At 42.1% G+C, this 12,364-nt stretch overlaps 1 protein-coding gene across 8 annotated transcripts in view; it reads right to left on the bottom strand.

Annotated features, from left to right (window-relative positions):
- The window catches only part of L1CAM (L1 cell adhesion molecule), a 120,464-nt gene that overhangs the window by 39,021 nt on the left and 69,079 nt on the right, over positions 1 to 12,364 (bottom strand). For all 8 annotated transcript variants that reach the window (XM_042448853.1, XM_042448855.1, XM_042448854.1 and 5 more), the window contains 9 exons: positions 10,724 to 10,855; positions 10,484 to 10,627; positions 9,123 to 9,234; positions 7,929 to 8,092; positions 6,507 to 6,666; positions 6,211 to 6,335; positions 4,852 to 4,953; positions 3,891 to 4,088; positions 3,138 to 3,208 (listed from right to left, as the gene is read on the bottom strand). In XM_042448853.1, coding sequence (XP_042304787.1) covers positions 3,138 to 3,208; positions 3,891 to 4,088; positions 4,852 to 4,953; positions 6,211 to 6,335; positions 6,507 to 6,666; positions 7,929 to 8,092; positions 9,123 to 9,234; positions 10,484 to 10,627; positions 10,724 to 10,855 — 1,208 coding nt within the window. The remainder of the gene's footprint in view (positions 1 to 3,137; positions 3,209 to 3,890; positions 4,089 to 4,851; positions 4,954 to 6,210; positions 6,336 to 6,506; positions 6,667 to 7,928; positions 8,093 to 9,122; positions 9,235 to 10,483; positions 10,628 to 10,723; positions 10,856 to 12,364) is intronic.

The following is a 12,364-nucleotide window of genomic DNA, read 5'->3' as shown; positions in this document are numbered from 1 at the left end:
TTTAAGTCAGGACTGGGGAAGTTCTGACATTCCAGGTGCTGGGGACTACAAATACTATCATCTATCACCACTGATTGGTGGGTATTAGAAGCCAACAACATCTGGAATTTTCAAATTACTTGAGATAAATGCTACACAGGGAGATGGAGAGGGCAGGGTGATGCTCAAGAACCAGGCTGATCATTGATTGCCTCATAAGGAAATCTTGTTGTTGTTGTGTGCTTTCAAGTCATTTCTGACTTATGGCAATCATAAGATGACCCTACAATGGGGTTTTCCTGGCAGGATTTGTTCATAAGAGGCTTGCCATTGCCTTCCCCTGAGGCTGAGAGTGTGTGACTTGCCCAAGGGCACCCAGTGGGTTTCATGGCTGAGCTGGGAATCGAACCCTGGTCTCCAGAGTCATAGTCCAACACTCAAACCATTATGCCATGCTGGCTCTCAAACATTTTTCCTTCAGGCCAGACATAGTGATTGGACAATTAACTATGGTCCAAAAGACACTGCAGAAATAATCCAGTTTGATACCGCTTTAACTGCCCTGGCTCAGTGCTAGGGAATCCTGGGAAGTATATTTTATTGTGGCACCAGAGCTCTCTGACAAAGGAAGCTAAATGTCTCACAAAGCTACAGTTTGTAGAATTCTTTAGCATTGAGCCAGGGCAGTTAAAGTGGTCTCAAACTGGATTATTTCTGCAATGTGCTTTGGACCTGTGCAACTTGGGAGAACTTCAGTTCAAATCTCAACCCTAGCTCAGCTTGACTGCTCCCCCCAAGATAACTGAAATACAGCAACAGGAATACATGACCTATCAAACAGAGCTGTTGCACTGATTATCTTAAGATAAGATATGTGAAGCATTCTGAACAGCCAACAATTTTGGTTCTGATGGAACAATGGGATAAATTTAGTTGGGCCACACTGTGACTGACTTGCATAAAGTTAGATGCAGATTATCTTGTTTTGGGGACATTTTGGTTTGTGACTTTATGATTGTCATTAATATACATTTTTCTTTGTGCAAAAACTGAATTTGGGAGGAGGGAAGACATTAAATCTAGATGTCAATAGATAATTAAACCCCCATGGGATCTTTATGCACGGAGATCTTCGAATCTGATTGGTTTCACTCCATTGGAAGCATCAGTAGGAGGCCTGTCACACATTTTATAAGGCTCACCCCCTGCTGCGCCTGGCCTTTTGTCTCTGGAATTGTTTAACAGGCACATGCATCAGGAGGGTGCTTAGTGCCATTGCAAAGTGCTGGAATTTGGCATCCTACCTGTTGTTAAGTAACAAGTGCATCATCCCCCAATGTTGCTTCTGGCTTGGGGAGGATTCTAATGACAATCTCAACAACCACAACCAGAACTGTAGTTATGGGAAGGCAAAAAATAGGGGGAAGGGGGAAAATCTGTGCCCCCAATCAGTTTTACCATTGCTCCTTCAATTTCTAGTATTACAGAGACATAGGTATTGAAAACTGTTCACACCTTACATTGTTCTTATATTTGCCATGTTCACATTCCCTTGGTCACTTTGTCTGCCTACCATCTCCAGCAGTAGCAAAAGCTGGGAGACGTCTTCCAGCCGTGAAACATTGTGAGAGATAGTTTGAATGGAAAACACGATTAACAACAACAACATGCCCACAGGCAATTTGAAACCTTGCTTCTGACCTGTGTTGCAGCCCTGAGATATCAGAATCAAAGGGAAACACTTTCTGATTTCTGCCATACAGCAGGGGACTAAAAGCTGTTGGGACTGGATAGATTTCAAGGAGCATGTGTGTGAATATTATTACACTTTGTTATTATAAGCCACCTTGCGGATTATTGGATCAAAAGGTGGGGTAGCAATCTTCTAAACAAATATCTGTTCTTCTGGGTAAATGTCACAAGCACCTGATGCCTTGGAAATGGGAAGACAGAAACATTCACAGAAATAAAATAAGTGTCACAGCTGTAGTTCTCCATATCCTGCGGCAACCTTCCTCAACCTCATCCCATCAGTCTGCTACCAGCAGAGTCAACTGTGAAGAATGATAGAAAGTGTAGTCCAAAGGAAAGGCTACAAACAAACAGAAGTTGTTTTGACAGTGGATAAGGTGCAAAGCTGTGGTTTCAATGACCCAAGAGCGCTGCAAAGCAGGTCTAAGCAACTTGGTGATCCTTCCAAGCCATGTGGGATTCAAAACCTACACAGTGGTTCACCAGGAGTTTAGTAAACCTCCTGGTGTTTACAGCCACATGGATGGAAGTCAAAGCCACAGGGACTGCAGAGCCACAGAGACAAACATCAGACACCTAGTAGTCTAGGGCACATCTCTGGTGGACTCTGGTGGGTTTTGCACAGTTTGAGGAAGCATGAGTTAGGCAGAGTTGCTATTGTCTGTTACATATTACAACATATTCCACTGAATGTTATTTAACTAGTTTTAAAAAAATATTTTTAAATATTTTTAAAAATTATTATGCTCCTGTTCATTTGTCTCAGTATTTCCTGCTAAGCAAAATTCAGCACAAACAAATAGAGGAATACCCTGAATTTGGTAACTATAATGCAATTAGCAACCAGATAGCCTTCTAGTGGAGCAACAGTTAGTTTTATAGCAATTGTCATGCCCTTGTTGGTAGATGTATACTGCACACAATGTAATTATAACCAGTTATGACATACTTAATAGTATAAACAAAATGTATATCTGTAAAGGAATAGTTTGCATGTAACTACAAACTTTATAGAAGAATGTGTCACCCCTCCTTCTGTAGTTATGTCTGTAGGAAATTTTTAAATAGTCCTATAGTCAACAATTTTATTAAGTTATCCAAACAATGGTGGTAAGTCTTTCTTCCAAGGAGTAGCTTAATAATGAAGTAGACATAAAGTTGTAGTAGCAATAAAGAGCTTGATTACACTCACATTTTCTTTCCTTCTGTTAAACACATAGGACAGTTCTTTCCCGGGCAGTTAAGGAAAATTTAGGTAGTTAGGCAAAATTCAGCAACAGTGCTAGCAACCACTATCGTTCAGCCTTATCACCTCATGGTTTGTGCCAGTGACATTGAACTGCAGGAAAGTAGCAGGCTGTGAGGGATGGACAAATGGAATTGATGTAAAAATATTAATATGTTACCGTCCAAGTGATGATCATGTTTGTGGTCTCATTTCCCTCTCCTTTGACTTCTGTTGGATTCTGGTCAGGAGCTACAAAGCAAGGTATTAGAGTTTGACCATCTTAAATATCAGTTTAAATCCCACATCTACCTTGCCTTTAAGAGTGAGAGGCTAATAATGGTGTTTCCTTACATCATGCAGTTACTCTACAACATTCCGAATCTGACCCTCATTTTATAGACAACTCATAAGGGTCACAAGAGAACTGGAAATTGAACTCCTTCTTTTCTGGGCTTGTGTCTTCTCAGCTGGCAAAACCATGCTGCCTCAAATCCTGTCCCAGGAAAAGCTAGTTGCTTCAATCAGTGCAATGTATGCTACGAATGTGAAATGTGCAACCCTCCACATGTTGCTAGACTGCAAATTCCAGTATTCCTCACTTTTGGTGATGTTGGAATGTTGTAGTCCAACAACATCTGGCGGACCACACATTCCACGCAGTTGAAGTGCATATGTACTTACAGAACAGATACAGACAACACACTCTGTTCTGTAGGCATGCAATGTCCATTGACTCTTGCTTTTATCTACCATCAAGACTGGGGATGTCTACCTTTCTCTCTCTCTCTCTATCCATATATGTATTCATGCATGCACATAACAACTACAGTGAATCCTTGGTGTCCACTGGGGTTTGGATCCAGGACCACCACTATCCCTGTGGATACCAAATTCCCTATGTATTTCTCCCCAGCTCCCTGGGCCTTCTTACCTGCTGGCTTTGTGACATGACTGACAGATGGTTCACTCAGTTCACTTTTCCCTTGATTGTTCCTGGCTTGCACATAGAAGGTATAGTTCCTGAATGGAGAGAGGGAAAGAATGGCCCATGGCTGGTTTCCTGGTACAGTGGTTAACTCCTCCAGTTTTCCTGGCTTAAATTTGCTTTCTTCACAAAAGACAGTATACTCTGTGGAAAGAGGAGGGAGACTTATGTCAGCTTGTCAAATCAAAACAAAATAACCCCTCCTCTGAAAGAGATCATCAAGAGTTTCATGCCCTTTGATCAGGAAGCACTGACACAACCTATTGGAAAGGAAATTCATTCTCTGTGCAGGCTCAGGAGCACTAAACTCTCCAGGACAGGCCCCACATTTTATTGAAAATGCCATCATAACAGATAATTGAACTCACACATATTCTTAGTAAAGCCTCAAGGTCCATGTATATATCAAGTGACATACAGTGCCATTTCAAACATCACACAACAGCAAAGCATATCTACAATTGAGGTCTAAACACAATTGCTATTCCCCAATGAGAACACAGCCCTTGAATCAATGGCTTAGCATTCAGCAATTGATTTAGCACTGGATCTCCTCTAGTTGTGATTAGTAAATGGATTTAGTACACAGTCTTTCTCCTGTCTATGCTTCAAATTATGTAAGCATCAGGAATAATGGATAGATTACAAAAGAATATGAGATTCACTGATCTCTGAGGTGAAGTGGTTTCTCCTCTCCTGCAAGGGAAAAAGGAAGAGGTACAGGAAGAAATAGGAAAGGATGCATGAGTAGGTTGTGGTTAGGAATTATGCCATCATGCCCAAATACATCTCTTGCAACAAGGGGTTTGAGATAAATCTATTAATTGTGAACATCAAAATTAATAGATTTCCCACCTTTAGATGAGGGTTCCACAGATAACATAACCACCTCACCTTCATTTCTTACCTTCAATATGCCTGTTGTGATCATCTCCTGGTGTCCATGTCAGCTTCACCTGATGATCCTGCTGCCTCAACATTTCCAGATTTGACACAGGGCCAGGTTTGCCTGGCAGGGAGACCATAATGTGAGCCAAATGGGAACTGCCACACTCAAAATCTTCTTCTCAACTTGTTTAACACATTTTTTTTAGGGCTGCCCCCAAACATTTAAGGACCTGAAGTCAAAATTCTTCCCTGCTTCCCCAATAGAAGTGTCTAAAATCAAAAGCTGCTGTTAGTTGGTTAATACAGGCCTGTTACAGACAGCCAAAATAAAGCTGCTTCGAGTCACTTTGGAGGTATGGTATTTCAATGATACATGCGTCCTAAGAGTCCAAAGGCCGCACCAAAGCCACGCTCCAGTCCTAAGGACTGGAGTGCAGCTTTGGTGAAGCTTCCAAACTCTTAGGACTCATGCATCATTGAAATACCATACCTCCAAAGTGACTCGAAGCAGTTTTATTTTGGCCTGTCTGTAACAGGCCACAGTCAGCCCTCCTTATAGGCAGGCTTGCCTTCTGTGGGTTTGAGCTTATGCAGAAGGCAAGCCCTGGTAGAAATAATGGGGCGTGTACTCGCGTTGCACACCCTGTGCACTGCCACAAGTACATGCCTCATTATTTTCTATGGGGCTTGAGCATACGCTCTTTCCCCCATACATGAGAGGGTCTAGAACAGATCCCCCCACGTATGGGGAGGGCGGACTGTAATTTGTGTTTTAAACAATTGACTAAATTTAAATAAAACCTGCTTCCCAAAACAGCTGCCCTTTTAAAGACATTGAAAGAGTGTATGATTTTTGTATTTTTGACTGTGTGAAAAAGATATTGGCCTGAATCCTACTGGTACTTACAAGTAGAGTAGACCCATAGAATCAACTGAATTTAAGTATGTGTTGACACAATTCAACAGCTGATTCAATGGATCTACTCTAATTCCAACTAACCAGCAGGATCCAGGCCATTATTAATATGCTTAATCTTTATTATTGCAATAAGCTAGAAACAGGTTAGCCTCTAAACCAAAATAAAAGCAGCCCTTCACTTGTTGTATCACTCATTTAAATTGCCTCTGTTTATTAGAATTGGTTATGCTAATTAACCCCATCAGTGAAGATAAATTCCATCCACTGATAATCAAATAAGATTATTTATCTACCACTTAAAATCTGCAGCTCTCATTGCTGAGAGTTGGCCATTCGTCAGTGGTGATCCCACATCTGTCACCTGTGGCAGCCACCTCACTCCACCTTTTTGACATCTTGTTTGTTTGCAGTCTGATCTCAGGAGGAAAATAACCCAGATTTCTCCTTTTTGGTACTTGCCATACACCAAAAGCTTGGCACTTTTCTCCACAGAGTCAAGAGCAGTCCAAGCCAGGCAGCTGTATATTCCTTGGTCCGAATAGTCCAGGTTGGTGATTGTCAAAGATGTATCACCGATGAAATATCTAGGGCACAACAAATGGGATATATTTGACTCACAGTGGCCACTGTCCAACATCCCCTCAGTGTATTTTGCAAATATATGCCAGCATATGCATATGTCATGAACAGGATACCAACTGGTTTCTCTTAAATTGCAAGCCTTCATTCAAGGGAGGTCTTTCCATTCTACTCACTTCTCATTTTCATCTGATTCCTGAATGACCTGCCCATTTAGACGCCACTTGGTACCATGCCCTGGAATGGTCTCATCAAACAACACCTTACAATGGAATGTCACACTCTCGCCTTTCTTCTCTTCTGTGTTTGTAGGTCCCACTTCAAACTTTGTGGCTCCTAAAACAGGGATAGAATCAGAAATTGGGTCCACTTTGCATATCATGCCTTGGTAGAGCTTGAAACAAGAGACTCTGGCCTAGTTGGACACTCATGAATTTAGCCTGTAGGGCCTGCTTACCCCTATCATTCTCAACATAGCTCAGTCTCTTCCCATTACTGCCAGGAATGGTCCAAGATACTTCTGTGCCTGGGATGGAAAATCTAAATGGCAGCCCCCCAACCCACCCAGATGAATTAACTTGGGAAGCAATCTGCTGAGAAGCTCTCTTGCATATGTACTGCATTGAAATGAACTTGGAAAACACCTCAGAGCTGTCTGTCACTCTTTTCACTTTGACAACAAGCCAAGACCAATACTTCTCAGCAGCCATTTTATGTCTTGTTACAAGTGCCATCTGGCATAATTATAATTGCTGCAGCAATACTCTTAAGATATCTGAAGAGATTACTTGGAAGTAATATCCAACACTGAATTTGGTGCACTTTTAAAAACAAAGTATATGAATATATATTTAAACATCCACAAATTAGCAACAGCTTCCCCTCACTACCATGCCTGAAGAGGTACCAACCCTACTATGAGGGCACAGAAGAGTGGTTACCAGGCCAGGAGCCAATCTATGTGCATCCTATAGAAAATACTAAGAGAACAGGCCACTGGGAAATCATCTGATTTCATGGTGGGGATAGGATTCTAGTACAGTATGACCCCTATAACTGCAGGACTGGTACTCCTGCTTTCATTTATCCATGTCCAAAAAAAATGTTCTCTCTAGGCATTTTCTAGGTCACCCAGCACAATTCTGTGGTATGTTGCCAGCGGTAGTTGACCATACATTCACACTCAAGGATCTAGAAATGCCTAGAGGTGTTCTTTCTAGGAATGTCTAGGTCCTTCAGTCTTATTCTATGATCAACTTTTGCTGATAGTCATTCATTGCAAAAGGGTTCACTATTATCTGTGGTTTCATGTTTCCACAGTAAGGGGCTGTGCAGACCACCCATTAAGGCCAGCCTGAGGGCAGAGTTGGGGCATGGCATCCGCACAATGCACACTTTGACTCCGCCCCTAAGGCAGCATGACACCACGCACCACAGCACACAGGGCACTGCATCACGGCGCTCCATTGGTGCTACGTCCACATGACGCAGCGCCAAAGGAACATCGTAAAGCCACAGCTAACTACTTATCATATTTTGTGACTGATTGCATGTATACATCACATGACCAGATTCATGCTAGGAAACTCATTCCTGACCTTTGACAATTAGGTGGGCAGTGATGGTGTCACCATAGAAATCATTATCAGCCAGACACGTGAAGTTCCCTGCATCCTGGCGCTCAACTTGCTCAAGCAGAAGAGTTCCATTTGTGAAGAGAAAACTCCGGATATCATCTAAGACATACTTATCACCCATAAACCTGGATGACAAGTGGAGAGCAGGGAGGTTGAGAAAGGAGCAATATGATATGTGAAATAAAAGCAAACAAACCCTATTATCAACATGTTTCAGGCTGTTGCCATTTACTTTATATATTCATGCATAAGTCTAGAAATTTTAGTAAAAAAATTGGCCCCCGATAACTGAGTCAATTTATCTACAGGTCAATCTAAGTGCTGTACTTTAACTCTCATTTAAAAAGGAACCATTCCCTGGAGAAAGGCAAGAGTGTAATCTGTCTTGGAAGCATGGACCCCTTTCTACTCTGACATCCATCCAGCCTTTAAGGTGAGCACAAACAATATGCTTGTCAGAGTTTTGTAAGTTCTTTGGCATTGTTTTCCTTTGCTTCATCCTTTAGATCCTTTGTTACATGCCCCTAGGTTTCATCCTCAGCCTATCCACAAGTTGTATAAGAAACCATAATTTTGGGCCCAAAACCTGCCCTTGATTTATACATGAGGTCGACTTATAGTTATGTATCTACAGTACTTGTTTTTTTCAATTCCAATGGTACTCCTCAGACTTTACGATCTGTGTGACATGCATGGATGCAAGCAGTGAATCTTCCTACCACTACATCATACTATCTCTGTGGCAGTAAATTTGTAACTGATTTTGTGCATGCTGTGTAGCTATTAAAAGACCCCAGTAATCTAAATAGGAGCCATTGCAAACTGACACAGGCACCCTTCTTTAAACATCATGCTTCAGAATATTTCTTCCATCCTGTCATCTGGAATAAGTTGCCCTTCATTTCCCAGCAGGTCTTGTCCAACCAACCCGACAATACTCCTGTTTAGAACCAGCTGAATCAGGATTTTGCCCTCTTAAGTCCAAAGCAGATGTTAAAAGGAATATTTCCTCCAAATATTCTGTTTTCCCTCCCATAACAGGATTTCCTCATAGATACGTGCCACAGCAAAACGACTTTCAAAGGATGACATACAGAGGGTATGAAAGCAGATAAGGAAAGCAATACAGCAAACAGTATGTAATGAAGAACTCACCACTTCACAGTGGGTCTGGGCACCCCAAAAGCCATGCAGTCCAGAGTTGCAACCTGGTTCTCTACCACACTATACTCTAACCCACTTGGGGTCAGGATCTGTGCTGGCAGTTCTAGAGTAAATGAATGAAGTAAACATTATGTGTCAGGAAAGGCAGATAGTAAATAAATATACAATTTTGCCTATCTCAACTCTAGTTGTGCAGTCAGTGTGTGAAACATGTCCCACCAAGTTTTTAAAAATATTAAATTAACCCCTTTCTGCAACCCCCACTCCCATTATTTTCTGTTGGAAAAAGTGGTCTAGAGGTGTAGTTTTATCACCAAATACTGTTTTGGGCCCCAGGTCCAACCCAAACTGTCAAAGAAACAAATGATCAAAAGTGGCTTCAACATCATTTCCCATTTCAGATAATGGCAGTGTGGCTCATACTGGGTCAAAAGGTCTGAAAAGAGCCCTCAAACTTTCAGTGCTTGATCATTACTGAACTCTTTCAATTGAGCAATGATATTTCTTTACTGCTGTTGCTGTTCAAGTTGTTTCTGACCTATGATGACCCTAAGGCAAACCTATCACAGAATTTTATGAGGCTGAGAGTATGTAACTTGCCCAAGGTCACCCAGTGGAGTTCCATCACCAATTGTGAATTCAGACCCCAGTGTCCAGAGTCATAGTGCAACGCTCAAACTAATGCAATTAGACACTGTTTTAACTGCCATGGGTTCAATGCTATGAAATTCTGGGAACTGTAGTTTTGTGATCTTTAGCCTTCTGTCAGACAGCTCTGGTGTCACAACAAACTACAAATCCCAGGATGACAGATTAAAGCAGTGTCTGCACTGCACAATTATAGCAATTTAACTGCCTTGGCTCCATCCTATGGACTCCTGGGATTTGTAATTTGGTGAAGCACCCAAAATTCTGTACTGTACTCTCCCGACCCAAAGCACCCAGAACTTTGTAGCAGAGAAGTCTAAATCCATCACCAAAATGCAATCCCGAGATTCCACTGAATGGGGCAATTGCATTTGGAGGGGTACCAAACTCCTATAATTGTGCAGTGTAGATACTCCCATAATGAAGAATAATATGACTCCTTTCACTGTTTCAGTGGCCTCACTACTTAGGTGTGTTTTGCATCATAGGCCTGAAGCTTGTAACATTAAGAAATAATAACAACTAATAGTAACCAATTGAATCTCTTCTGAATTACAAGAAAGCAAAGAGATATGTTGGAGAATATTGCAACAATAATGCAACTACTACCTAGGAGGAACCTGTAGTTGTAACTATGACTAATAACTTTATAAAAAGTTAGTTTCTAAACTGTGCTCTGATCCAGAGCCAACACACAGACTTACGGAGGACAAGGATGTATGCATTGGCCAGGAGGCTGCCATGTTTGTTATGGGCCTCGCACTGGATTACTGCTGTGTCGTTTGGCTCCACCTTGTTAAGGATCAATGCTCCGGGCTGCACCCTCCTCCTTGGTTCTGGCATCACATCTGAAACACAACATAGAATTTAGGAATAGGAAGGGGAAACATGAAACAGGGCATCTCTGTTCCTCATCCAGGTTCCCCCTCTACCCATTCACTCACCTTCAAGAGGGATTCCATTTATTCTCCATGAGACCTCTGGTTTGGGTTTACCGTCAACTTCACAATCCAAGCGCACATTCTCCCCTGGGGCATAGATCTGGCTCACGGGCCTCTTTATCCAATATGGAGCAGCTAAAGAAAGAAGACTGGGTGAAGGCGCTAACTGCTTAAATTTGTTGTGCACCCTCATATGATTCTATGATTCTATAACTAACCCCTACAGAAGTTCTAATCATGTCTCCCCACACCAGTCAAAAGATTGCTAGATATTATATCAGGATGGTTGATTAGTCACTTTGGGGGATTACATCTCCCCAAAACACTTGTATGGATGATGATCATGAACCTGGCTGGAGGTTGTAGTCCCAAAAAAGCAGCTTTCTGGTTGCTCCTATTAACTACTAGCTTTTTCAAAAGATTTCCCCTTCTTCCAGTCTTGAAGCTCTCACGTCCGCACTTCCATCACTTGTCCCACAATGTATATCAAGCCAAAGTTCAAGTTATTGTCATCTATGCATGGGTAACCAGGTTGGGCTACCCTTCAAGTCCCTTTGTGTTTTCTTCCCAAAACCAAATGTAAGATCAGGGATGTAGCTGCACGAGGGACAAACTGAGCACTTGACAATAAGAATTCTGAAGGAAAAAGAAATACTTATGAAATTTTCCTTAAGTCTCCAAATTTCTAGCACTGAAGTCCCTAACTTAAAACTTCAGTTGAGTATTTAGAAGTATACTTTAGGCATCCATGGAGAAAAGGACAAAGGGGTTCGACAGACAGGTGGCCTGCAGCCACCTCCTTTTGCCCTGGATCATTGCAGCAGCGGCCAGACGCCACTGCAATGTTCCGCTCCCTCTCAGGAGCAAAAAGCTGGCAAAAGTAGCTTCTTGGACAGGGCGCCATTATGGTGCTTGCGCGCCATGATGACGTCCCTTGCGTGGAGTGCTGTTTGGGCAGTCTGACACCTGTGTGTCATCATGGCACACCCCGTATGGACAGCCGCGTACCAAGATGGCCCATGGGCACCTATAGTAGGACTTACAATGTGTAAACGCTGAGCCCTACCTAGCCCTACCTTCGACCCAGGCCAGCGCAAAGCGCCCTCTATACTGGCCCAAAGTTACCAAGGGAATAAAAACACAGCAAATGTAAAAGTTCTAAATACAAATGATTTTCAATATATCTCACTCTTTGTAATGTTAGAAATTTGGAGACTAAAGGAAAATTTCATTAGAGGTGCAGAATTCTTACTTGGAAGAGCAATGCCCTCATTTGGTGTCCCCTCCCCACCGTAGCTACATCCCTGTGATACAACAGCCAATGGTGGCCTTTGTGGCTGAGGATGATGGGACTTTACATTCATCCTTCTCTTGCCTGTATCACTCCTTCCTACCCATTTTGTCCACTGCTGTCTCCCTATAGCTGTTGTCAGTTCCTTCTCCTTTGATTACCATTTGCAATATTGGAATAATCATCATAATCATAGACATCTGAGCAAGTAGAACAGTTTACGAAAGCATATGCTACTCTCTATTCTTTCACAACCAGTCTCAAAGATCTCTTTGCATACTGATATTCCAGGCTAACATAGCCATTCTCTGAATTCTACCATCAGAATCAGAAATATGCCAGGATGAATCCAA

This window comes from Sceloporus undulatus, chromosome 2 (genome assembly GCF_019175285.1).
Source record: "Sceloporus undulatus isolate JIND9_A2432 ecotype Alabama chromosome 2, SceUnd_v1.1, whole genome shotgun sequence".
NCBI lineage: Eukaryota > Metazoa > Chordata > Lepidosauria > Squamata > Phrynosomatidae > Sceloporus > Sceloporus undulatus.
Note: the sequence above shows the minus strand (reverse complement) of the source record. Positions and strands in the feature narration are given on the sequence as shown.